Source organism: Amblyomma mixtum, chromosome 1, assembly GCF_055824585.1.
Source record: "Amblyomma mixtum isolate Tamu chromosome 1, ASM5582458v1, whole genome shotgun sequence".
Classification (NCBI taxonomy): Eukaryota; Metazoa; Arthropoda; class Arachnida; order Ixodida; family Ixodidae; genus Amblyomma; species Amblyomma mixtum.
In genome coordinates this window covers 3,375,820-3,403,505 of record NC_143012.1, presented here as the reverse complement: position 1 = coordinate 3,403,505, position 27,686 = coordinate 3,375,820, and the positions used below count along the sequence as shown (strand labels likewise).

At 50.7% G+C, this 27,686-nt stretch overlaps 2 protein-coding genes across 4 annotated transcripts in view; one reads left to right on the top strand and one right to left on the bottom strand.

Annotated features, from left to right (window-relative positions):
• Positions 1-344: 344 nt before the first annotated feature.
• LOC149365274 (transcription factor RFX4-like) lies at positions 345-26,534 on the top strand. 2 transcript variants are annotated; one of them, XM_089541661.1, is made up of 8 exons: positions 400-589; positions 651-774; positions 917-1,044; positions 1,100-1,486; positions 18,998-19,098; positions 19,147-19,335; positions 19,955-20,306; positions 26,090-26,534. In XM_089541661.1, the coding sequence occupies exons 1-8, from the start codon at positions 486-488 to the stop codon at positions 26,130-26,132; spliced, it is 1,428 nt and encodes a 475-aa protein (XP_089397787.1). In that variant the 5' UTR covers positions 400-485; the 3' UTR covers positions 26,133-26,534. The 2 variants fall into 2 exon arrangements, with proteins under 2 accessions (XP_089397784.1, XP_089397787.1); XM_089541658.1 differs by having other exon boundaries at positions 345-589; positions 917-1,486; positions 19,134-19,335.
• Positions 26,506-27,686, bottom strand: part of alpha-PheRS (phenylalanine--tRNA ligase alpha subunit) — a 28,661-nt gene continuing 27,480 nt past the window's right edge. For both annotated transcript variants that reach the window (XM_089541678.1, XM_089541670.1), the window contains exon 6: positions 26,506-27,019. In XM_089541678.1, the coding sequence (XP_089397804.1) occupies positions 26,914-27,019 (106 nt within the window). In that variant the 3' untranslated portion in view covers positions 26,506-26,913. The remainder of the gene's footprint in view (positions 27,020-27,686) is intronic.

Genomic DNA, 27,686 nt, shown 5'->3' with positions numbered 1-27,686 from the left:
CCGCAACACCGTTTCCTTCCTATCCTTTTGTCAGGCTTTTTGTTTCCTCTAGTGACGGACTAACGCAGACGCTGTGCCTTCCCTCAATACTTCCCCCAAGCGCAACCCGAGTGGTCTCGTTGCAAAAAGCACACCGGCACACTTTGTGGCTCAGGAGTGCATCCCAAAAATATCCCGTCCAAACAGCAGCGCGTAGTGGTCCTCTTCTCCAGCAACCCGCTCTCCACTGTTTTGAACACACTACGAGCCTTGGCTGCCTCCGGACACGAATGCTTTCCGGCGGATGAAGGGGCCGACGCGTCGCCACCGCCCGTGGGCACACTTCCGCGCAGTTGATGGGGCTCGCTCGCGAAGGATGTCCGACGTTGCGCCACCGCGCATGCCTCGACGGGCGCCGCCTCCCGTTTGGGGAGCCGCGCCCGCCGCCCCTCCCACGGGCGTGGCACAGGCCCCGCGCCGCGGCTGCGGCCCGCGACGGCACAGCCATGCACGAGCCGGGCCGGGACGAGGCGTGCGGCGGCCGCTCGCCGGTCAAGTGCGAGTGGGGCCACTGGCTTCGGCCCCACTCGACGCCTGCCACGCTGCTCTGGTACGCATATCCCGCCGCAAGGGAGACGGCGGTGTCCTGACGGGTGGCACTTGGTGCGCAGGCTGCAGGAGAACTACGAGGTGGCCGAGGGCGTGTGCATCCCCAGGAACACGCTGTACCTGCACTACGTGGACTTCTGCGCGCGCAACGCCATGCAGCCCGTAAACGCCGCCAGCTTTGGAAAGGCACGTGCCCTTTTTTCCCCCCAAGGCCACATGCTTGGCGGGAGGCTCGGTTTGTGTGGCGGGTGCTAAGATTCGCTCGCAACCCTCGGCGGCCGCGTTTTGAAGAGCGCACCTTCTGACATCGCCCGTGTCCTCGCCGCAGATCATTCGGCAGCAGTTCCCGCAGCTGACGACGCGCCGCCTGGGAACCCGGGGCCAGTCGCGCTACCACTACTACGGCATCGCGGTGCGCGTCGGTTCGCGGTACTTCGAGCCTCCCTATGCCAAGGGGTGAGTGAGTGCATGCACGTTGCGGGCGCCGCTCAGGCTGGCCGCATGGGCGCAGGGGCGACGCCGGCTGCAGCAGGCAGTGGCGCCAGTGTTCACCGCCCCCGATGGCCGCCTCGATGTTGCCGGAGTTCCCGCGGGTGCGCGAGCTGCTGCTGCCGGCGGGCGCCGACGGCGAGCAGCTGTCGGCCTTCGTGGCCATGTACCGGGGCCACTGCCAGCGGCTGCTGGACGAGTGCTCCGGGCCGGCGCTGCAGCAGGAGCCGCCGCTGGCGGGCCTGCTGCACTACGTGGCCCACTTCTGGCGCCGCGTGCCCGCACACCTGGCGCCCCTGCTGGCGTCCAACGCGCTGGCCAACCTGGTGGGCATCTGCGACAGCCTGCTGTACGGAGCCCTGGCCGACGCCCTGCTGCCGCCACCGCTCCAGCCTCCGCCGGCGGACAGGTACGTGCCTGCTGCGGTTTCGACTCACGGTGCACCGCCGGTCCTAACCTGGCTCAAAGTCACAGTGTACGTCGCTGGTCCTTTAACGGGAGCCAGGATTGTCGCGTGCGCAGCAACTCTTGCAGCGAGGCTTCGGTTTGATTCCCATCGAGTTCAGTTAACGATGGGGCAACTCCGCCGGCTCGCTTTATAGGCATGAACCACTAAGTCTGGACCGTAACAGATGTGGGCCTCCTTCTGCCACACGACCCAGCCGGCGTCAACAATAAGCTTCTAATAGGCACACAAGGATAAGCAAATGACGTCCAGTGACCAAGAGAGGCCTTTCTTTCCTCCACCGATGCGAGCCGTGCTTGCGCTCTGCTCGCGCAGCCGGATGGCCGACTCTGGAAACGAGACGCATCTGCACAAATGCGAAATGGCGCGAGGAAATGTGCGCGGAACAAAGGAATGGCGCTGGTTTTGTTTTACTTCCTCGCGCCAGTTAGCAGTTGTGCAGACATGTCTCGCAACGACCAATCAGCTCAAGCCAATGTCATGCTGAAACGAGCCAGTTCTGGCACGAGGAGGAGGAAGAGGAAAAAAAACTTTTATTAAGCAACCCTTAAAGAAAGCCAGTGAGGGTGGGGAAAGGGATAAGGGGGTTGCAGGAACAGGTGGGCCCTCGCGGTCGCGCTAGGTGGCCAGGAGCCCATATGGGCCCTGGCGACCCACGATGTTCCAACTTTTCGGCGGAACAACTCAGACCTTTGTGGCGTGCATGCTCCTGAACGACGTTGGGGCCTTGCTGCAAAGTGTATTCTAGTTCCCCGGCGTTTCCTGTGGTAGACCACAGAGAAATATCATCCGCATAGATAGCGTGGCGTAGGCCAGGAATTTCAGCGAGTTTTCGCAGCAGTTCTTTCATTTCCAACTTGAAAAGCATAGGTGAAAGAATGGATCCCTGTGGTGTACCTGCGGCGAGGGGAAAGGGGGCGGAAGGTGTGCCGTCAGGGCCAATGGTTCGGAGGGACCTGTCTGTAAGAAATTCTTTGATGCAGTTGAACATGCGGACATCAGGGCGATTGTCTGCCAGGTTGGTGAGAATTACGGAGTGGGCGACGTTTGAAAGGCCTTTTTGATATCCACGCCGGTCAAAACTCGAAGCTGTGCGCTGCTTGGAAAGGCGTACAAATCCTCGTAGATTTGCCGTCCGCCCATTGTCTTGTGAACATACGTGGGCGCGGAATCCGACCATAGTGGGAGCGAGACAGCGATTCGTATGCAGTTGCCATTCGAGGCGAATAAGGGCCATCTTTTCCATCAGCTTCCCTAGGCAGGAAGTCATGGATATAGGTCGGAGGTTAGCGATGAGCGTAGAGGATTTTCCTGGTTTCGGAATCATAATTACGTGCGCCTCTTTCCATGCAGCGGGAATTTTCCCGGAGCGCCAAACAGTATTAATGATCTGAATAAGTTCGTCTAGTTTTTAATTGGGAAGGAATTACGGAGTGCACCATAGGTAATTTTATCTGGTCCGGGTGCTGTGTTTCGCTTAAGTGAGCGTAGAGCAGCCTGAAGTTCGGCGAATGTGAAGTCGGAATTCATTCCTTGCTCGTCTGCTTCTTCTTCGGTGTAAGGGTATGACGGAGAGCTGGCAGGAGAAGGGGAGGACGGGTAAAATTCACTTCGGATTTGCTCAGCCAGCTCTTCTTGTGAGACGGACAGGGCCAACTGTAGCTTTTGAAGAGTGTTACGAGGTTTACCCTGCCCAAGTAGGGTGCGTATAATGTTGAGTAAAGGAGAAATTTGGGCAAGTTGGTACGTATTCATTTTGAAACAGCGCAACAAAGACGGGGCGTGGAAACTGAGGGGTAAAGACAAACCCCTCTTTGTTGCGCTGAGGGGTAAAGGGTAAAGACAAATCCGTCTTTGTTGCGCTGTTTCAAAAATGAATGCGTATAATGTGCCAGACTTTTGAAGTGTGGAGTCTCTCGACCATGTCATCGCAGAGCTGAAGCCAGTTGTTCGTGGCTAGTTGGTCAGCGCATTCTTGGACTGCTTGCGTTAGGTCGGCAACTTTTCTTTTCAGTGCGTGGCTAGATCTACAGTTGCACCAAGCTTTTATGGCCCGGCGACGTTGTTTCCATAGCCCGAGAAGGTGTGTGTCAATGTACGGACAGTCGGGAGATCGGAGGTTATGTTTGGTGTGCTGAGAAACGGTCTCCATAATGGCGCTACACCATTTTTCGGGGTCCTCGAGTGAGACGGATAAGGAGTCGAGGGCCGGCCGAGCCTTTGGCCAGTCTACGAGCATAGTGGGAGGTAAATGTGGTCCGGGTGGCCTGGAGGTTCGCTGGGAAGTAAGCGTTATCTGAAGAATATAGTGATCACTCCCCATCGTGTCACCCGAATTACTCCAAGAAGCACGGAGATCGCTGCGAATCCCCGCAAGATCGGGGTTTGTGTCGGATTGTGCACCACATCCTAGACGTGTAGGCATGAACGTGTCATTCAGGAGAGTGAGGTGATGAATACTGGCGAAGCGGTCGAGTTTTCGTCTGGAGGCTGAAGCACGGTCGTATCCCCATGCAGGGTGTGGGCAGTTGAAGTCACCAAGAAGGACGAAAGTAGCAAGGACATTAGAGGCAGGGAGGGCCGTATGCAAATGCGGCATGCTGATTTTAGAGTCGGAGGGAGTCCAGTAGCAGTTTAAAATCGAGATATGGTGACCCTGATAGGTGGAGTGTGTCAGGACCAGTGGCGGTTCTAAGGGGAGGAGGAGGGGGGGGGGGGGGCTCCCAAAAGCCTTTGCACATTTTCCCGAACGTCCATTTTCGGGCTCTCTTAAGGCGATATGTGATTTTTGACGTAGAACTGAAAAGTTTTTTCATCCGTGATGCCTCAAGTAGTCCCCTACTTTGTACGTTCACCGTGTCAGTGGCTGCCTTATTTCACACAATTTCACGTTCTACACGTTGGTAGTCATACGAGCACAATTTGTAGTGATTGTCGAGGTATCGTGGTCCTGTCGTGCCCACACCGTTGTCTTGCCTTGGCGCCGGCGCGGCGACGACGACGGCGGCGGTGCCATTCACCTGCGGTTGCGATGGACAGCAACCTCGTCGGGGCGGCAAAGAGCCACCCATTCATGTCTTTATCCCACCATGGGACACAGCGACGCCAGCGAGGGGACCATCCCTTTCTGGCTTGACAAGGAGCGCCGACCAGCCACCTTGAAGGAGGGTACTGAGGGCGGCACAAAGCCCCTTCCCCGAACTGAATAATGAAGGCCGCTAATCCCACTGGTGAAATGACCGGCAGGTGCTTTGACCTTCGTGGACATGCTGTGGCGGGATATCCCAGCCGTTGGCTTGTTTCCCCTGGTATCCAAATGAATATTGCTCGCGTAAACGTTAACGTTCAAATATTCAGTAATGGCATAACATATTGCTACAACGAAGAGGAAGTGGAAGGCTTCTTCCCGCGCTGACAGAGGCCGCAAGTGGTGACGAAATGCCGGACTGTACGGTATAATCCAGGCCAAAAGAAACGGCGCCGTATCCGGTCGTAAGTTCGTGCCACACCAAGGTGGCCAGCTGCAGGCAGGTCATGGAGTTCTGCAATTATAGAAGACCGCAGCTGCTGGGGCGGGAGGGCCCGTCAGGACGGAAGTTGCAGCGATAGAGGATACCATTTTTAGTGACGAAGAGCTGCAGGGAGCGCTTCAAGCTTCCAGAGCAATATATACCGTTCCCCATTCATTTTTCAACAACAAAACGCACAAAATATTTGTCCAAATAAAATAAATAAAAGATCGTTGTTTCTATTTTTTTTTTCGTTTTTGATATAAGGAAATCTGCCCCCCCCCCCCCCCCCGCCCTCCCTAAAACCACGCTCTGGGAGCGCCACTGGTCAGGACATGCTCTTTCCTCTCGAAGTTCAGGTGGGATGTGTCTTCCTCAATGGTGGGTATCGTGCGCCATATGTAACCGTCAAAATCGGCGGAGGAGGGGGCGTTTGATGTCCTTTTCTCTTCATGACAATACTTGGATGTGTAAAGTGGTCGTAACCCGGAAGAGAAAAGGCACCGTGCGTTTCTTGCAGTGCGATAACGTCTTGGTTGACGCCAGTAATCCGCACGTGTTGCAAGAGGGGATTTTTCTTGCGACGGTGCAGATGTATACGCTTCGCTTAGCGCGCCCGGCGTGGGCGGCCAGCCAGATGCTGATGTGCCAGAAAACGGCGCAGAACGCTTGGAATTTTGATTACCAGGCGTACAGGCGATGCAGTAGCACTCCTATAGACCGGTTGGTGGCGATCTGAGGTCAGGAACCTGGACGTAGACGTGATTTTGCTAAAGCTCGGTGTGCGCACAGCCGATCACGGTGGCGCTGGTTCAGAGCAGTTTGGATGACATTATTGGGCAGTTTGCAGTGATGCCAAACATCTGGAAATTCGACGGCACGTGCAAACATAACGACAGAAGGCGATATCTATGAAAATAAAAAAGGGCCTTTATCACGCAGTGACGTTACCGAGAGATTTGCTGGGAGGAAAGTATGGGCTCATATAAAAAATATTACGCACACAAATGTAAAGCTTGTCTCAATTACCTCACCATAACTAACTCCATTGTATAAGTGTAATACGTGTAAGACATGTACCAATTCGATGAAGTGTATATATACTCTGCAGTGCACTGGCTGCAGCTGGACTGGGCGAAATTAGTGTAACGTGGATGAGTGGTAGGAACACCACTAAGCAAGACAGGCAAGCGCGGAAAGAAGAATCTGTATCGAATGCAGGATGAACAGACCGAGTGTTATGTCGGCCATCAGCTGTTGTAGACCCATGACACATATTTGTACCTTAAGATACAGCTCATGTGGAGGGAGTGGGCGTCGTACGTGAGGCGGGAATGGAATATATTGCGTGGTGCACGCATGGCGCCGGTCTGGACCAGAGATCCGAGATCGCACTTGCTGAGCTGGCTTCAAGAGCTTAAGTCGGCGCATCCAAAAAGTCAAGTGTGCACATGGTATAGAAGTGTCCGACGGACACGCTGCACATCTGCAGCCATGTCACTTTTCTAGCTTCGGTATACGTCCCGGTGCGCCTCACAGAAAACGCAGAAAACTTGACGCTGCGATACAGTGCACAGTTGAAACTCCGGACAATCCGTACACCGTTTGTGTGGAAGGCAGCAGCATACACGAGCCACGAATGGAATACTGGCGCTGTGCATGGATGCCGGACCGGGACCAAAGAAAGATTCGATCTCCGACTTGCTGAGTCGGCTGCCTGTTGTCCGTTTCCAAGTATAGACCCTAAGCCGGCAAATCTGCAAAGCTCAAAAGTCGGCAGAGACACTTCTGCAAGGCTTTACGTAACCATGCAGAAGGGGTGCGCCGCACCCCTTCTGATATGCTCGCTGATCCGCCTTGAGGGTATGACGCGACAGCTAATGGTATAATGCCCATATATGCAGATTTTGTATTTCTTTACTTAAAATTCATAGATCCCTGGGAGTCCTCATACCTTTTCCGGCGTTGTAGTGCAGTGGTTATTAAAGTCACTGGAACGCTCAAAGTACCGCAATCAGCGGGCGGCGCGCGGGAAACATTGGGCTGTTGCCAGAAATGGTCCAGCGCGGCGAGCGCGTCGTCTGCCAGGTGAAGAATATCTGCCTTGCAGCCGCCTTGTTCATCGCTTTTGCGCACAAAATAAACAATGAAGGTATTCATGACTGACAGCTTAGATGAGATGAGGGTTTACGAAATGTTTGAAAGCCTCGTACAACAGCTGTACTGTTGTACAGGCGCTGCCACACGTGGAATTTGTGCGATCCACGTTACTCTTATCGAGCAATTTCGCGCAACCAATCATTAATTTGACCGCCACCTTCTAGATTACATGTGGACGCCATCTTTTATGGCGTCAACCATGTTTACGCCACCTCTCTCTCTCTCTCTCTCACACACACACACACACACACACACACACACACACACACACACACACACACACACACACACACACACACACACGGATTTTCGCTTAAAGGGGCTGTGAAAGGAGGTCTCGGCAAAGATGCGGTATGCCTAGGATGCTAAAGGACGCAGCGTCACAAATATCCTCCAGCAAAATTTTTTTTTTGATGCGTTTTGTCTAAGCTGAATTACTTGCAGTCAAAATTTGAATTTCCGCATCTTCGCGCCTTTCCCTCTCCTCAAGTCACTTTTTACGCGCTGAAATGTCGGTCCGCCGGCCTCACGCACTCGGCCCCTCCGCCGACGCCCGTGGGAATTCCCCAGGGGGACGATAAATGGTTTGGCGTCGACGGCGCTGGCGCGGCGAACCAATGATGGCATTCCGCTGCTGACGTAAAGAGCGCTACATGACGCAATGCGCGCGGATTCGGGCGAAAGCTCGCCACCGCTGGTCGCCGCGAGGCGCGGAAGCGGGAGTTCTTAAAATTGTATTGTAAATTATCGACTCGCTTTTGAGGTCTTGTACGCAACATGAACGCTCGGTGGGCTGTACTCTACATAATGCAAGCATATTAAGCAAACCTCATACGCCTTAAAAAGGGAGCCTTTACCAAAGGCAACCATGGATGTCGTGAGTCTCCCACAGGCGTGCGAGGGTCACTCTGTACACTGGTTGCGCTGTGGGGAACAAACGTACCGTATGCTGCGCAATCTTCAACTAAACTGCATCCTCCGACCCATACAGCAGCGCCTGGTGACGTACAGCCTTGGGGGTACCGCTTGTCAGTTGTCAGCCATGTCGGTTTTCTAGTTTCGATAAGTCAAGGTCCTGCTCATCGAAAACGCAGAAAAGTGGACGCTGCGATGCAGTGTAGTATAGAAGCTTCCGACAGTACAGCTTTTTCGGCGGGAGGCAGAGGGTACACGACCCTGCAACGGCCATATCAGATGTCACCGCGGTCCGAAGGCACCAGTGAGAACGCTGGAGTTCGCACATCTGCAAACCAAGAAAAAAATTGGCAGAGGCTCAGCTTGGTTAAGCCCGGAAATTGCGAAAGCAACTTCATCCGTTTCTTGAGCCCGCCGTTGTTTCCTAGCTTGAGCGAATGGTTGCAGCCTTGCCTTGTGCATGTCGGACGACATGGCCTGGCTGAAACGCACAGCGTGGTCCGGGACGACTGCGACGAGCCGGGTCGGAGACCGATATATCTCCGTCTGGCGTGACGTCATCACAGCGAGCGCCTCCTCGCGGCAGCGCCGCGCAGCTGCTGCTCGGCGCACCGTGGTTACGCTGGGACGACCGCGACGAGATGAGTTGGGGCTCTGTCTTTCTCCGTCTGGCGTGACATCAACACAGCGAGCGCCTCCTCGCGGCAGCGCCGCGCAGCTGCTGCTCGGCGCACCGTGGTTACGCTGGGACGACCGCGACGAGACGTCTCCGACCGTAAGGGCTTAGAGTTAATCACAAGAAAAAGTGTCAAGGTAGCTCTGGGACTTCAGCAATGGGCTCCGACAAAAAAAAAAAAACTGCAGGCATTAGGAGTATCAACTACCATAGACGAGCTTATAGAAGCTGCGCTCACTGCGCAGTTTAATCGATTAACGACCACGAAGACGGGTAGGTATCCCCTAAGGCAGCTGGGATATTCTCCCACGCAGACAAAAGAACTTGAGGTGGGAATTCCTGCTGAAGTGAGGCAAAAAATAATAATCCCCCCTATGCCACGGAATATGCATCCCGATTTTCATGAGGCAAGTAGGAAAGACAGGGCAGGAATGTTGCACCACAAATATACAGGGCGCCAGGTCGTCGTGTATACTGATGCGGCGGAGTACCACGGACGAACAGCTAAGGTAGCGGTGGTCGGAAAGGAAGGCGCCCGGTTAGTAAGTAGCTTCACAATCAGAAGAGCTATGGTCACTACGGCAGAAGAGGCGGCCATCGCGTTCGCGCTCACAAAAAAAAGACAAAGGTGGTCATCAGCGACTCTAAGGAAGCGATACGCAATTTTGATTTAGGCAGAATATCAGCAGCGGCAGCACGCATACTGTCGAACGGAAAAATTGAGAGTCCAATCCCCTTGCTTTGGACGCCTGCGCACCAAACCCTTCAAGGCAATGAGGGAGCCCACGAGCTCGCCCGAGGACTGACTTTCCGGCCGATCTCACCGACTCCCTCCGAGGATGGACACATTTCAAAAAACGAGCGGTTATACTCTTTCCGCGATATCACACAGTTCTACATGCTTAGTCGAAGAGAATACTCCGCACCGCACAAGAAGCTGAGCAAGAAGGAGGAAGTAGCATGGCGGCAGTTGCAGGTGGGAGCTTTTCCGAATCCAGCCACGCTGAGTAGGTTCATGCCCGGCTTCAATGACGGGATATGTAGGGCCTGTGGAGAACGAGCCACCCTAGCCCATATGATGTGGGCATGCGCCCAATCCACACCTTTAGTGAATTGCAAGGAGTCATGGGAGGTTTTGCTACGCAGCCAGGACCTCCAAGAACAAAAAGACACCTTCAGATATGCCTTCGAAGCCGCCCGGTTACAGGGGATCTCGGCCGTCTGACAAGGACGGGATGGCGAGGCCGCCGTCCTGATTATCTGATATAATAAAGTTTGTCTAAGCCTAAGCCTAAGCGAGGAGACGAGTTGGGGCTGTCTTTCTCCGTCTGGCGTGACGTCATCACAGCGAGCGCCTCCTCGCTGCAGCGCCGCGCAGCTGCTGCTCGGCGCACCGTGGTTACGCTGGGACGACCGCGACGGGACGAGTTGGGGCTCTGTATCTCTCTGTCTGGCGTGACATCATCACAGCGAGCGCCTCCTCGTGGCAGCTGCTGCTCGCCGCACCGTGGTTACGCTGGGACGACCGTGACGAGACGAGTTGGGGCTCTTGTCTCATCGCGGTCGTCCCAGCGTAACCACGGTGCGGCGAGCAGCAGCTGCGACGAGACGAGTTGGGGCTCTTGTCTCTCTCCATCTGGCGTGACATCACAGCGGAGGTCATGCTAAAGGTAAAACGTGGTTACACCGCCGGGACGACGCTGAAGGGCTCAAACTGCGAGCAATATTGCTTTCGCAATAAAAAAGGGAGTGACAGACACGCAAGCGCAGCGCAGTTGCAAATACTCACCGTGACAGCCAAGTGAACGCGACGAGGAAGTCATTGGCAGCAGCGCAAAATCGATGTGCCGCAGACCGCAGGCAACATCCGTTCTACGGAGTTGCTGGGCGATGCTGGCGAGAATTTCCGAGTGCCGTGTACTGCCACAAACTACATGTCGCTCAAGAGTACATCCGCACCCGGGAGTTTGGTGGTGGCTAGGTCGCAGCGCCGTTCGGAAGGATTTAAAGCGAAAGCTGTACTGCTTGCACTTTCAGCCTTTGCCGTGGCGCGGCGGTGCCACCATTGACCTTTAGTTGACCTCTGTGTGACGTCATGTGTAACATCACGCCGAAGAGAAGGGCGACCGACTCGCGCCGTCGCAAGCCGCGGCGGTGCCACCACCGGCGCCTAACTCCTGCGCTCTCCGCTAGGAGCGCAACAGGTGTTGTGACGTCACGCCGAAGAGAAGGGCGACTGACTCGCGCCGTCGCAAGCCGCGGCGGTGCCACCACCGGCGCCTAAAGGCCGGTTCACATGCAAGCGACTGAGCGATTGAGCGGCGCGTCGCAGCGAAAATTTCCAACTTGTTGAAACCTCGCCGCTCGTCGCAGCGACGACTCAAAACAGGTTTTTCCGCCGCGGCGACAGGATTCGCTAGCATTTTCGCTGGCATGTGAAACAGGCTTAACTCCTGCGCTCTCCGCTAGGAGCGCGATTGTGGCGTTACGCTGAAGAGATTAGGCTCGACTCACGTCGCTAGAAAGCAGTAGCTGTGCCAACCACCAGTGGCTTAACATTGTTTCGCGATCTCACGCCGTCCGTGTGCGACGGCGGTGCACATGAACGGCGGCCTGACTGGACTGGATTGGATTAGAATAGATTTTGAGCAGTTATCTAAGACATCGACAGCAGCATGTAGAATTAAACGGTCACCGATCAGATGTCAAAGCTATCTTATCTGGTGTGCCCCAAGGCAGCATCTTGGGCCCATTCCTTTTTAATATATATGTGAATGACATAACACAAATAGACAAAGAAACAAAAATTGTAATATATGCAGACGACACCACCTTGCTTTTTTCCGGGTCATGCGCCTCATCTATGATTGCAAAAGCAAACACAACGCTTACTCAACTTGAAAAGTGGACAAGATTTAATGCCCTCAAGATTAATACCTCAAAAACTAAAGCTATTATTTTCCGCCCCAAGAACAAGAACATCCAAAATAATGATGGTATATTTCTTGATAATTTTAAAATAGATGTTGTTAGCTCTTTCAAAATACTAGGTGTATTTTTCAATGAGAAAATGACTTGGGACGAGCACATAAATTACATAGCATCTAAACTATCCCGTGTCATAGGAACAATTTACGCTCACAAAAACATTCTCCCTGTAAATGTGAAAATGCTTTTGTATAAGTCATTGTTCTGCTCGCATCTTAATTACTGTCACTTGGTATGGGGAAATACATCTTTCACAAACCTCCGAAAATTACTTACCCAACAAAAAAGAATTCTTAGAATAGTATATAATGTAGCATATGACCACCCATCCAAACCACTTTTCGAGAAAGGGGACATAATGCCAATTAATGATTTATATGCATACTACTTACTCTTTAAATACAAAACCGAAAATAAAAACAATACTCCTTTCATTGCCACACTGGCTTCATTATGCAAAAAACACGCATCGTACAAAACAAGAAACAACGAAATATGGCACATTTATGCATACAGAACAGGGTATGGCAAACAGATGCTTAGGTATAGTCTACCGCACTATCTCAACCTCTGCCATAGTCACAACATGACTGTTGAGCACTCGAAAAAAAAAGAGTTGCAAAACTTTGTTTCAAGTATATGTAACCGGGTGTAACTTTGAATTGTAATTTCTGTAATTTTGTATAATTTTTGTGGTTGTTATTTTGTAACTTCTAAATTGTAATTCCTGTAATTGTGTTTAAATTTATGTTATTACAATTTTGCAATTTGTAATTTTTGTGTAATTTTGCCTTTACGTTTGATTTTTACGCGTTACAAAGTGTTACAGTTGTGTCAGAAAATAGGTTCTGTTCATGCTTCCTTTATTTCGTTAGTATTACTGCCACGTTTTTCTTTTTTTCTTTTTTTTTCTTTCTTTTTTTAAGTTTTGCCGGTATGCTGTTATGTTGTCTGCATATTTTCCCTGTACAAGTTATATCTATTTTTGGGGAGGCGAGAGCTCGTCAAGCTACACCCCTAGCTTTTTCTCTCTGCCTCCCTCATCCTTGTGATGAAAAATAAAGGCATTATTATTATTATTAGATTACAAGGGATTGGATTGTATAACAGATGCATCGCCACAAGTCTAACCACAAGCACCACCACCAGCTACACTACCAGCTGAACCATGGCGTAGGTACGAATATTGCTTTCGCAATTACCGGGCTTAACCAAGCTAAGCCACAGCGAATTTTTTTTAGTTTGGTTTGGTTTAACGTCCCAAAGCAACTCAGGCTATGAGGGACGCCGTAGTTAGGGGCTCCGGAAATTTAGACCACCTGGAGTTCTTTAACGTGCACTGTCATCGCACTGTACACGGGCCTCTAGAATTTCGCCTTCATCGAAATTCAGCCGCCGCGACCGGGATCGAACCCGCGTCTTTAGCCGAGCGCCATAACCACTCATCCACCGCGGCGGGGCGGAAGGGGTTTTAGCGCGAAAACGGTACAGCAAAGCTGAAGAACCCGAGGTATGTGTGAGGCTTCAACCTTTGCCGGAGCCGATAGCGGCTGACAAGGCCTTGAATGCGGAGACGTTTATCCACCCTTTTCCTAACGCTGTGAGCATGCCCGCGGGTTCCCATAACACGGTCACCGAATGCTAAATGCATCGCGATGGCCACGCAGCTAGGTAAACCTTTTCAAACACAGCATGCTTTCGTACTTACCTTGTATTTCGTTCTATGCACCGCAGCAATCCGTATTTGACGCAGGTCGGCATTTTTAACACCCGATTAGAAACGATGCAGGCTGAACACTGTCGAGGGGGTGTGTGTCTTTTTGATGTTATCTTCGATCCTGTTCTTTGTTGCCTATCTGGACATGTGTATATATGCTCCCGATTTTGCAATAAACCGTCTGTTGAAAGTTAGCGCTTGTCTGTGTCTCCTCGCTTGTCCCGTCTTCTCTTGTGCGCTATTTATTTCCCTTAAGTATGTCATACCAACATGCCCAAGCCTCGTCTCTTCTGAACACTGCAGCGGCAGAGCTCTGAACAAATGTCGCGCACATCACACACAGCGCTCCACATCTGCTTCTTTTTCTCTGCCTCTTAATGCAGTGGTGCCCAGATGACTTCTTGTACTTCCAGGAGGATCACACGGACATGTTTAAGCACTCCGAGAGGTTAGAAATATCTCTTGTCGTGCATGGCGCAGAGGCACTCCGTAGCATTTTGGCAGTCAAGCAGATGATGGCGCCCGATGCCTGGGTTTGATGAAGTTACTGGAACGGGAAAAGTACCGCATTCGTTTTCTCTCGCCGCCGCGCCGGCACGCCAGCGCGCGCGCGCGCTGCCGATTTGTTCTCCGCGGTCACGTGGCCATTCCCGGCCGTAAATGGTCCGCTCGCTTCTTTATCGCGGCCGCCGACACACAGATCGTCCGGAGCATTACGCAGCACTTGTTCTTTTGGGTTGAGATAAGCGTGCAAAGCATTGACGCTTGTGCATTCGATGGCTGCATAAAGACACCAAAGAATGCCTGGGTGCTGCGCTTTTGAGTGCAGCAATCGGCGGGAATCGGGCAAAACGCTGTCGGCCATTCACAGCGGAAAAAGTGCGGTTCTAAAAGCGTTGGCACGCGCGCAGCTGTGACTAAAGTGGTATAAAATAAACCACAGATGGAACAGTGTGCACCTTTTGATTGGCTATTCTTGTGTGTTTTTAATTATGCATACATGTCATTTATTTAAGCATGTGCAGGGCCGATAAAAAGGTAATTTTGATGGTAATAAAACACCCTAAAGCCGTCCATCATTGCGTCTTTTTATTGCCAGTCAGGTTACAGTCGTTACGAAAAAAAAATGAAGATTGTATCTAAGTCTACTTAGTAGCGAAATGCGAAAACCTTTCGCTTACCTCTTTCCCTCCTTTTTCATTTTTTAGTTACTCTTCTGTTAGGGACTCGAACCCACATTTGCGGGACTCGAACCAATGACCTCCTGCTACCGCTATCATCATTATTGTCATTACAACATGCATCTCTGTCCAAGGACGTCCGCAGAACTTTTTCCAGGGGGGGGGGGGGGGGGGGGGGGGGGGGCACCCGATGTCCGGGAATGGGGGCGGCGGTAGGTTAGCACCAAAAAGGAACTAGTGCATAAATAATATCCGTAATGTCCCCCCCCCCTTCCGGACGCCCATGTCTCTGTCACCATTACCATACCATCATCACTTCATCATCGCTATCACCAACAATCACTATCTCTATCAACATCACCATTGTTATCACAAACTGCCACTATCGCTCTCATCACTATCATTATCCATATTTATCAATTTATTATCACTATTTTTTACTACTCATTTGCTATCACGGCTACCATTACATGTATGCTGCGAATCCAGCTGTTGCTTAATCAACTTATACATTTCATTAATGCGTAAGCATTAAGTGGCTATTTTGAGAGGGTCGTGTCACCGGAAGTTTTTCGGAGGGATTACATTTGAACAAAAGAAATTCGCTGTGGCTTAGCTTGGTTAATCCCGGTAATTGCGAAAGCAATATCCGTACCTACGCCATGGTACAGCTGGTAGTGTAGCTGGTGGTGGTGCTTGTGGTTAGACTTGTGGTGATGCATCGGTTATACAATCCAATAATAATAATAATAATAATAATTTATTTTCCATCACCATACAGTGTTGGAGGGGATGGGAATAAAAGCGGTTATCGCTTGACAAGGTTCCCACCCCCTGTACAGCAAGTAGGCAGTGGTATGCGACGGCACTTCTGAGAAAATAAAAGAGAGAGGGAGAAATAAAAAAAAGACAACAGACAAATACACAATCACCAGCGTGTGCAGAAAATCAATGCGGCTTTAAGAAATAACAAAAAGCAAAAAAAAAAAAACCTGTTATAAAGATTATAACAGCAACCAATACATGAAATACAGGTTCAACGTGTGAATGCTAGAAAAATGTGGCTTCAGAAATAAAGTAGTTGAGGAGGTCAGAGCAGCTAATGTTTCCTATGTCAATGTTTGCAGCAATTAATCTATTCAGGAGTGAGGGAAGTTGGAATGTTACCATTTGGCGCCCATAGTTTGTTCTGACTAAAGGAACTGCACAGTGTGGTTTGCGACGGCGTGGGTATGCGCACTGAAATAACTGAATTGGGGCTAAAAGTCAGATATGTTTGTAATGCATCTTCTTTGTTCTATTTTATAGGTGCGCAATAGTTTATATGCATAAAGGTTGAAAATGTTAATAATCTTGTGCTTGTAAAATGCAATCCAAACCAATGCAATCCAATCTAATGTAATCTAATCTAATCCAATCCAATCCAGTCCAATCTAATGCAATCAACGTCAAATGAAGGTCAATGGTGGTCACCGCCGGTGGTGGTGGTAAAAACGTTTATTTCCTCTGAAAAGAGGGAGTTACATGGAGGTTGCTCTGGAGTCAGGCTTAGTGCCCTTCCCCTCATAAACACTAGGTGGAGTCCCTGGTACGGGACCCCAGTGGCTTCCGCTGCCGCCATAGCTGGTTCGACCATCACCTTTTGGGCTTTCAGGTCGCAACAGGCGAGTAGGGTCGCCTCCCAGTCCTCCCGGGTGGGGTTTGGGTTTGGAGTAAAAGCAGGGTTGGAGGGGCACGCCCACACCATGTGGTACAGGTCCGAGGACCTCTCCCCACAGTGCGGGCACTCCCCGGAGAAGGCAGGGTCAAAGTGCTTTAGCGAGGCCGGGCACATCATGGTGTTCGTGACAAGGCGGAGGAAGAGGCGTTCTTCCGCTCTCGTTAATCCTTTACACGGGTGGGGGTACAGTTTATGTCTATCTTGGTATAATTGCGTTATTTCCCTGTAGGTGTAGGCAGGCATGGCTTCCGCTACTTCTTCAGAGGAGGCGGGGGACGAGGCTGCCCGGTTAGAGAGCGCGCGGGCGGCTGCATCTGCTGCCTCGTTTCCTCCTAGCCCCGAGTGGGCCGGAGCCCAGACTATGAAGCGGTGGGATGGACCTCCTTCGTACGAGCTGTTTTGCAGTAGCCGGTAGGCCAGATACGGGACCCAGCCCTGTTGGACGTTCCGACACGCCCCTCGCGAGTCGGTTATGATTTTCTTGGAATCGGAGTGTGTTGCCGCTAATGCGATGGCGACTTCCTCTGCTCGAGTTACGTTTCGGGCTTTGAAGGTGAGCCCGTTCACCGTTTTGGACTCGTGGATCACCGCCGCCGTGTACCACCCGCCTTGGTGCGGGCCGGATGCGTCCACGTAGTATACCCCGGATTTCCTTCCGTAGTGGTGAGCTAAGGCCTCTGCCCTCCCTGCGTCTACCCTCGTGGTCGTCCCTGGACATCTTAATTGGGAGTGGTCTTACGTGCAGGGCGTAACGCCACTCCTGAGAGAGTCTTACTCTCTCCTCGGTTAGAGTCGTGTGTTCTATGTGCAGACGGGCTAAAAGGCGGCGTCCCGACGGCGTCTGCGATAATCGCGTGTATTGACCTGTGAGGTGGGCTTCTCTAAGTTCATCGAAGGAGTTCGTCATACCCAGACCTTGGAGTCTCAGGTTAGAAGTGGTTATCGGGAGGTCGAGGGTCACCGCCGCGGCACGATGGTGGTCACCGGCCGCGGCACGGCAAAGACGTGAAAGTGCAAGTAGTATTTCTTTCGCAATAAAAACGAAATATAACAAAATGGATGGCTGTACTAGATAGAGGATGTAAAAATCTCGCTGGGAAAAATTTGGTTCATGTGGTTCAATTAGTGAACTTTAGAGGCAAATAAGTGAATAATCAAAGGGGGTGTGACGTAATGGTCTGACGTCACAAACAGAACGTCTCTTCTTCCTTCCACAAAGAATGCTTACGCATTCCTCCAATGCCGGTGCCGCAATGATCTCAAACGTTTTTTTTTTAATTACCATACACCTTATGATTGACAGTTCATGCGCACACTTTTGGGCAGACGGTCTTTATACAACTTCTGTCCACGCCACTCATGAGGCAAGAAAGGCTTTCACTTTAATAAATGCGAAGAGCGGAGCGCACAAGCTCCGCGCTGTTCGCATGTTTGTTTGTTTTTTTTCGCGACAGTACGCGTGATACATAAGCAAGCAAAAATTCAGGGGAGCACTGGTCTCCTTACGTGAGATAATGCGAAAGCATTTGTGCCTTTCTATGTGTTGTTTGCGATTCTTTTAAACAGCCCAGGCCAAATTTGGAGACCACCATCGCGTTTTCCGCAGTCGAATTAGGTTGCACATCGATTTTGGCTCAAATCGGCCGAGGTCAAATTTCAGTGGTGCGTGGGCCAAATACGGGAGTGGTACGGGTCAAATTTGGAGGTCATCATTGTGTCCGCGGTTTTGGCCCATGTCGGCCAAGGTCCAATTCTCTCCTTACACGCCTCCTAATGCACGAGTGAACATCTGGTCCAACAGCCGTGGACAGATTTTCGTTCCATGAGCCTAGAACGGCTTCTGCCTTAATAATTACAGCCTTTTTTCGCCTAATTAGCAAGTGAACAACGGTATGCTTCATTCATTCGTGTAAAAGCACGCACAATTCGCAAAACTTAATTTATTTTTTATAAAATGCACAGCGCGCGGCCGTCGCTCCAGCGGCGCTGGACCAAATATGGCGGCGTGTCGGCGGCTCTGGTAGCTCTGGTGATGGTTGGGGAACTTTTCCCGTTCCAGTGACTTTAGGGTTTGAGAGTATGCGCAAACCAGTACCGGTGCGACAGTATCGTATTCTGGTCTATAAGCCGGATTAAAAACTCTTCGACGATTATCGGTGGATCGTCTGAATGCGTTAGCAGCCGATCGTTTGTTTTGTTATATCCGAGGTGGTACACTAAGTTCGTTACATCCGAGATCCAGACATGAAAGTTCGTTTTATCCGAGGTGGCATACTTCGGTATACCCGAGGTAGTACACTATATTTGTGTAGGTATAGTGCTCTAAAATAGTGTACGTAGTATATAAGGTCCGTTCGCAGCACGGTGGGCAGCTTGCCACCTGCCATTGGCTACTAGCAGACGGCGGTCGCCATTTCCGCCTGCACTGATCCCTCCAATGCTAACGCATTAATAAGGAGAACGTTTTCTTTCCGGCGAGCTTTGACGCAGCGTTTCTGACGTTATAACCCTTAATACAAATGTCTGGCTCGGCACGGGGCTTTCCCGCCCCTGTGCACTTTGGAGTGAGCAGGCTGGGGACCTCGCAGCGTGTGCCGGGGCGCGCGGCTACTGTCGGAGCAGCTGGAGCCGTGGCTGGACGCGGCGCTGGCGGGATTCCCGGCGCCCCTGCGGGTCATCAAGCTGCACAGTGAGTGGTGATGGGCCGGGTGGGACGAGACACAGCCCGGCTGGCCAGTGTGCCGTTGCCTGTCGCAGGCGCTGCGTCGCCGGCTGTCGCTGGCCAAGCTGTCGCAGGCGTGGAGGGCAGCGATGGCCACCGGCGCGCCTCACGACTGGGCCCTGCTGGACCTGGCCACACTGAGCCGGCAGGCGGCCGCCCAGAGCCCGCGGCCCGGAACGCCATCGGCGCGCTTCGTCTACGCACGTGAGTGCTGTGTCCACAGAACGCGGTCCCCGAGGCCTGTAGACAGGGGGAGCGCATAGACAATTAAGGAGCACGGCCCTTGACACGCGGTGCAGCATTCTTAGCTCCACCTCAGCAGATGATGATGATGATGATGAAAACTTTATTTGTAACAAGGGAGTTTTGGACACGTCGGTCCTTGGGCCCCCGCACGGCCCCACTGCACTCAAACGTTCATGTCCCGGAGGTTCATGACGCTGGCAGCCCGGCCGGTGGCGATGGCTTGCTTGGCCGGGTCCTCGGAGCGCAGTAGGGTCTCCCAAGCCTCCCAAGTGGTAAGGTGCTCCAGGCCCCGCGGGGGAGGATCCGCCGGGCAGAGGAAAAGAATATGGTCGAGAGTGGCTTTGGGGTGGTGGCAGAGGGTACAGGAAGGGTTCGTGTGGACTGGGTGATATCGCGAGCGTATATGAGGGGAGGGCAAAGTGCGTGTTTGGAGCCGCCTCCAAAGTGTCTGATGGTAATTGTCGAGGGAGGGATGAGGTGGGGGGTAGAGCCGACGCAGAGAAATTCGAGCGCGTGGGACTCACTGCAAATAACTTGCGAGAAGGGAGCACGACGACATTATAGTATAACCATGCAGGGACCCAGGAGCTGTCGCTGCTGCTGCTGGAAGGCGGCGAGCCTGCGTCATTGCTGGGCTGGCTAGAGGCCCTGGTCGAGCGTAGCGTGGCGACGCCCAGCGCGGCCGATGGCCCGCGGCTGACGGTGTCCCTGGCGCGCCACTTCCTTGCCGTCTGGGGGGCGGCCGGCACCGAGGCCGAGCGCCAGCTGGCCTCCTCGTCATCGACGTCGCTGCGGCCGTTGCGCGCGCTGCTAGACGAGTGGGCGCGTGCGCTCATCGAGCGGCTTCTGTGCGACGCCCTGGTACGCCAGCTCCTCGCCAACGTGGCCAGCGACGCGCCGCCCGACCTGACCGAATGCTGCTGGCACGGGTAACGAAATTGGATATAGCGAACGCTGCTCTGACCCAGAACTGTGTCCGAGTAGAATGTGCTCGCATGGGCGCTGCTAAACGCGAAGCGAAAGGAGTTGGCAACTTTTCCGTTAAGAGCTGTAGGGCTGAAAGACCTGAAGCTGCACGTTTAAATTCTTTATTTGCCATCTTGTAGAAGAAAAAAATTCAGATTGGGGGGGGGGGGGGGTTAAAGTAGTCAAACCGAGCACACGTGCGAAAACGTGTTCATTCTTCGCCTCTTCTTTCTGGCATCTGCATCATCCTGACTACGCCCACTGCAAGGCAAAGGCCTCTCCCATGATTCTCCAATTAACCTGACCAGCTCCCTCCTTCATGCCGGTCAGGTTAATTGGAGAGACATGGGAGAGGCCTTTGCCCTGCAGTGGGCGTAGTCAGGATGATGCAGATGCCAGAAAGAAGAGGCGAAGAATGAACACATGCTTTCGCACATCTACTTGGTTTGACTAAGGGGGAAGATAGAGCAGAAAGCCGTAGCTGTAGTGATTAATTCGGACTATAAAGAAATCACTTGCGCATTGGCATGGAATTGCACGTTGCACGATAACCGAAGGAGAAGAAATGGCTGTTGCTCTAGCGGCCGTGGAGGGGTATCGCGCAAACAGACCCCTAGTAACACTCACAGACTCCAAAGAGGCATGCCGTAGCTATATGAACGGCAGAATCAGTCGGAAAGCACTTCGCATTCTCCTTCGCGCAGACTTTCCCAAAGAACCAGTCAGGCACACTATTTTCTGGATACCGGGACACACTGGAATCGAGGGCAACCAGAGGGCCAACGAAGTAGCTCGCAAGCACACGAACCGAGTACTTCAACACGTGGCCCATGAGGAGTTCTCCCAGGTAGCCCCGGAGTATTCGGAGATATTGAATTATTACAGAGTAATGAGGGCAAAGTATCCTCCCCCACAAAACCTTCTAAATCAACAAGAAGCAGTATACTGGCGGCAACTGCAAACGGGAACCTTTGCGAACTTACATATACTAAGCAAAATGTACCCGGATCAGTACAGGGACATATGCCCATGATGTGGGGCCAAACCCACCCTATATCATATCACGTGGGAATGCAAAAGAAACGAGGCTTTCCATAGCAACCCGGTTCTAAAGAGAGAACTGGTCATCCATGCCCATCGAGCGGCCAAGCTCAGCGGTGCCCTGGAATAGGGGCGCCGACCTCTGTCGACCGCAATAACTTGTAAAATAGAGCAAATAAAGTTTATCCTATCCTATCCAATTAACCTTGTCTTTCGCCAGTTGCGACCACCGTATTCCCGCAAACTTCTTAACCTCATCCGCCCACCTAACTTTCTGCCACCCCCTGCTACGCTTGCCTTCTCTTGGAATCCACTCCATTACCCTTTAGTGCCAGCGGTTATCTTGCCTTCGCATTACATGCCCTGCCCAAGCCCACTTCTTCCTCTTGATTTCGACTAGGATATCTTTAACCAGCGTTTGTTTCCTCACCCACTCCGCTTGCTTCCGATTTCTTAACGTTACACCTATCATTTTTCTTTCCATAGCTCGCTGCGTTGTCCTTAACTTAAGCTGAATCCTCTTTGTTGGCCTCCACGTTTCTGCCCCATAGGTGAGTACCAGTAAGATACAGCTGTTTTATACTTTTCTTTTGAGAGGTATTGGTAAACTGCCATTCAGGATCTGAGAGAACCTGCCATATGCGCTCCACCCCGTTCTTATTCTTCTAGTTATTTCCCTCTCATGATCTGGATCAGCTGTCACTACCTGCCCTAAATAGACATATTCTCTTACTACTTCCAGCACCTTGCCACCAATTGAGAACTGCTGTTCTCTTACTAGACTGTTGAATATCACTTTGATTTTCTGCATGTTAATTTTTATGCCCACTGTTCTGCTCTGCCCAATTCATTGATCATGCTCTGCAGTTCATGTCCTGAGTGACTTAGCAAGGCAATGTCATCAGCGAATCGCAGATTACTTAGGTATTCTCCATTAACTCTTATCCCCAACCGTTCCCATTTCAGGCCCCGGAATACCTCCTGTAAACAGGCAGTGAAAAGCATAGGCGAGATCGTGTACCCCTGCCGGACACCTTTCCTTATTGGAATTTTATTGCTGGCTTTATGGAGAACTATGGTAGCTGTGCATTCGTTATAAATATCTTCCAATATTTTCACATAACACTCTTCTACACCCTGATTCCACAACGCCTGCATGACTGCTGAGGTTTCTAATGAGTTAAATGCTTTCTCGTAATCAATGAACGCTATATATAGGGGCTGGTTATATTCTGTGCATTTCTCCATCACCTGATTGATAGCATGAATATGGTCTATTGTCAAGTATCCTTTACAAAAGCCTGCCTGATCATTTGGCTGATTGAAGTCTAAGGTTGTTCTGACCCTATTAGCGATGACCTTAGGAAATACCTTGTAGGCAACAGACAATTAGCCGAGCGGTCTGTAATTGTTCAAGTCCTTGGCGTCACCTTTCTTATGAACTAAGATAATGTTAGCGTTTTTCCAAGCTCTAGGTACGCTCGAGATCGCAAGGCATTGCGTGTACAGGGTGGCTAGTTTTTGAGCACAATTTCTCTCCCATCATTCAACAAATCTGCTGTTATCTGATCCTCCCCTGCTGCTTTCCCCCTTTGCATTGCTCTTATGGCTTTCTTTACTTCCTCCTTCGTTACTGGCGGGATGTCCCATTGCTGTGCTCTACTGCCTCTCTCAGTAACATTCAGATTTAAATTGCTACTGTATAGATTTGTGTAAAACTCTTCAGCTACTTTCTTGTCCATACCGCTAATGGCATTGCCCTCTTTGTCTCTTATCGCATGCATCTGGTTTTTACCTATGCCTAGTTTCCCCTTCACTGCTTTTAGGCAACCTCCACTCTTTAGAGCATGCTCGATTTTCTCCATGTTAAACTTCCTGATGTCGGCTACCTTGCGCTTATTTATTAACTTCGACAGCTCTACTAGTTCTATTCTGTCTATGGAGTTAGACGTCCTCATGCTTTGGCGTTTCTTAATCAGATCTTTAGTCTCCTGAGATAGCTTTCCAGTACCCTGTAACGATAGCTGTGAGATTATCATTCGTTGTTTCAACACTACGGTCATCTTCTTCAGTTAAAGCGGAAGATCTGTTCTGCAGCGACATCCCGAGTTCCTCTACCTTCCCTCTTAATGATAACTTAATAGACTTCCGCTTCACTAACTTCCTCCGTTCCCTTTTCAAATCTAAGCTAATACAAGACCTTACCATTCTGTGGTCGCTACAATGGACCTTTCCGAGGACCTCCACATCCTCTATGATGCCAGGGTGAGCGCACACTATGAAGTCTATTTCATTTTTAGTCTCACCATTGGGGCTCTTCCACGTCCACTTCCTGTTGGCTTGTTTGCAAAAGAAGGTATTCATGATCTGTAAATTATTTCTATCTGCGAACTCTACTAATAACTCTCCCCTGCTATTCCTAGAACCTATGCCATAGTCACCTACCGCCTGGTCTCCAGATTGCTTCTTGCCTACCTTCGCATTGAAGTCGCCCATCAGTACAGTGTACTGCGGTTTTACTTTGGTCATGGCCGATTCCATGTCTTCATAGAAGCTTTCAACGACCTGGTCATCATGGCTTGATGTAGGCGCGTAGGCCTGCACCACCTTCAGCTTGTACATCTTATTAAGCCTAATTATGATAGCTGCCGCCCTCTCGTTAATACTATAAAATTCCTCTATGTTGCCACCGATAACCTGCATGTGCGCGCGACCGTGTTTCTCGCTCCTCACACCTGCTCTCCACTCAGCAGCAGCTGGCGCCGAATGGAGCTCCTCCTCCAGAGGAGTGGAATGCTTCTCCGAACTAACCCGAGCTTACCCGAGTTACTCCGAGACTTCACACAAGATTCTTGGTAGGGTTTGACCCCATTACATAGTGCTTTCGCACTAAAATAAAAAACCTCTCCTCAGACAGCTTGATCGGCTAGAAAAAAAAAAAAGCCGCGCAGGGGGCTCCGGATTAATTCAGACAGCCTGCATTAAAACAGCAATAAAGAAGTTACGTTGTGCGTCTTGCATAATAACATGATAAAAGAAGAACCGAAATTCGCAGCTGCTGTGGCTCTGTTGCAACTCTGTCCTTTCCAATGAACCTCCTTCCCTGGCACGAGGTGACCACTCCGGAAACTGCCCCACCTCCTTTTCTCCTCCCATAGTTTGTGCGTGCATTACCAATGCGTGAGAGGGCACAAACTAGGCCGCAGCGTGCAGTATTCAGCCAAACATTGACTCCCAATGCCTATAATCTATTGAAACATCAGTTCTGAAGCTAGACACCTTTTGGTGCCTCTGGGATGTGCATGAAAACAACAACAAAAAGGTGGTTCTGGTGCGAGCCTATTAAAGCAATTTATAGAATGCTATTGCACAATGATTAAGCTGTTTAACTTTGGGGTGTATTGTTACTATCGCAGGCAGATATAGCAATCAAAACGAATGCTACGATGACGCTGCTCTTGCAGCCGTTTTGGCGAACACACGGCGCTTGCAAAAATGGCTGTGTGACACGCTTGACGAGATTAAAAAGCTACGGTTTAGAAAATGACAATGCACTCCACAAAGATATGAATAATGCAGGGTTCCAGGCAGTCATTTGAGCCATGTCTGCTTTTTTTTTTTTTATTGTGCCCAAATTTACTTGGTTAAAAAAAAAACAAATGAGAGATATTTTGTATTCTTAACATAGCAAATTTTTCTGTGTAAAAGTTGGAGTGAATGCCAAGAAACGTGCATTCCAACTGTTTTCTTCAACATTACTTTAGCCTGGTCTTCTTACACTCAACTTATGGGAGACATGACAGTGCTGCACAAAAGCCAGATAAACTAGCAGAACCCAAATTTGGGACACTTGACCCTCTTAACAGCAAATTTGTTTTGCATGTGCAATCAGAAGTGCAAAACACATGCAAAATGTGTACTAACAGTAGATGGCTAGAAAGCGAAGCGGAACGAGGCTTGATTGTGTCAGTTATCCTTTTAGTCGCACATTCTCAGCTTCTTTGCATTTGTCACGCTCTAGGTTGCTGGTGTAGTCATTTGGTGCAAATTTCACCAAAAACCATGAATTTGCACCACATAGCAGGTTGGCACAACTGGCATGACATTTCAACTACTGTGAATTTTTTGGACTTATTGATAACTCTGACCATTTTTGGAGTCCTGCCGAATTCGAAAAATTTGTTGGCGACTGTACCAGGAACCAAGACAACTGTGAAAAGCTCTTTTCAGCTTCAGGAGCCACTGTGAGCTGCAAGGGCGAACTACTAAGCATATAGTCGTGTTCTTGCGTGAAAGCATTTAGGTTTCAGGGCACTGGGCTGGAAATGTCAATTATCTCCTTGATGTATAGCATGATCTTTTTATTTATTTTTTTAAAACTGCAATCAGTGTCCTTGTTGCAATGCCATGCAGCTATCTGGTCTGGGGTTTCAATCGCTCACCCAATCTAATGGTATCATTTTGTTATGCTGCTAATTTTTCATTTTACTTATTTTTGTATAACCACGAAGGCTTTAAACATTGTTTTGCATGCATTTGAGGTTCAGTGCTTTTAAAATTCTGAAGCTGAGAATGCACACTTTCTTTTTTTTTAAAGCAATGGCCTTGTGTGTAAAAAAAGAAATACATGGTTTTGAAACTGCCTGTCGGTGCCTATAAAGGCAACTGGTCTGTGTCCAGTGATGCCATAGTTATGCCTATGCAGCTGCGCAGATGCCCTGATGATTGAGCCTGCAGCATACACGTGACCCTCCAGAGGAAGGGCCGCCAGTGGGCACTGACAAGCAGTGCTTCCCGACAGTGCAATCCACTGTGTGGGCAGTGACAGAGGTCACATCGGGCCCACCCGAGCAGCAAAGGCCTGTGCACACTGCAGGGTGTAAGACACCTGGACAGGAGCGCCCATCCATGGACACTGCTGCCACTGCAAGCAAGCACCGCAACCCCGGACCACTGTCAAGTGCCAAGTTCACTCACCACAGCACGACTGCTCGGCACAGAGGATACCATTCCAAACCAGTGTTTATGCGATGGAAATCTTGCCTACTGGAGGACCTGACTTGTGATGAAAATGCAGAGGTGGACTTCTTAATGGGTGCATGCCAAGGGACAGCACAGAAACACAGTAAATACAAACCCGCTTTATGCAAGTGCAGCAAAATTGTGTCATAGATTGCAGTTCTGTCGACTTCACCAAAAATTTCACAGCATGCAAAGCCCAGACAGCACTAGCAAATCCTCCATAAGCGAGGATTACAGGTGTTTCAAGCGTATAGGGCAGTTATGACAGCCTGATTCCACAGATTAGGCAGCCTTAATCAAAGACTGATTTCTGCCTTCTGGCCTGGTGTACCATTCATGTCAGCATCATCCACTGAAAATGTGCTTCAAAGTTTTTCAAGGTGACTTGGCACTGCTAGCCTCAATGCATCTCAGTGTCACACACCAGGCTGGCAGACTGAAAGCAATCAGCCAATAAAGGGCCAGGCCCCGTTCCACACGCACACAGGACCGCTCCATCTGCTGCACTTAGCGAACAAATCTGCACAAGGGGTTGCGGTACACCATGTCCAAATCAACGCGAGGTCCAACCAGGTCTCGGATGTTGTTCAACCCGCACTTGATCATGGTGGGCCTGCACATAAGCGAAGTGCAGCATTACCACCACAGTGATCACACTGCAGGCGGACGTGGGGTCGGGAGAGACAGCAGAAGCTTGAAATGTGAAAGACAGGGCAGAGACGAGATAAAAGAAGTGACAGGCAGTACCCGTACTCGTCATACCATCTAGTCTCTGCATTGTTTAACAGTGGCAGCAGTGCACAGAACTAGTACTTCTACAATTATCAGCTCCACAGTATGCTAGAACTAAAACCTCTGCATTCACCAGCTGGGCACCATCATGGGGTGGCGGAGTGGACATGCGTACGCATATCACCATGGCTTCTCTGCCACAAAGCCAGTGCTTTTATCTGTAACTTCCTGCCACTCTGTCTTTGCACTCTTTTTCATAGCTCAACACACGCTGCATTCCCAGTGGGAATCCTGGACAAGTGCAGTCAGAGTGCCTTCAGCACAATGTCTGCCACAACCACTTTGGCATCCCACACATGCTAACACCTTACACACTACCAACAATCTGTTAAATGCGTACCACTATCCTGAGAAGTTGGGTAGCTTATTATAGGATGCCAGCTAGGAGCAGTCATGAACAAAACTCCAGTAAGAAAAATAAAATAAAAACAGCCATCTCTAAACTTTATGGCTACAACAAGAGGAAAGCTAAAGCTCCAGTAACTGCA

Excerpts from the sequence above, each read along its gene's own strand:
- LOC149365274 (XM_089541658.1), top strand. The coding sequence starts at position 356 with ATGTCCGACGTTGCGCCACCGCGCATGCCTCGACGGGCGCCGCCTCCC. Across the intron at positions 775-916 it reads ACGCCGCCAGCTTTGGAAAG|ATCATTCGGCAGCAGTTCCC; the intron begins GCACGTGCCCTT and ends TCCTCGCCGCAG. Across the intron at positions 1,487-18,997 it reads CAGCCTCCGCCGGCGGACAG|CGTGTGCCGGGGCGCGCGGC; the intron begins GTACGTGCCTGC and ends GGGACCTCGCAG.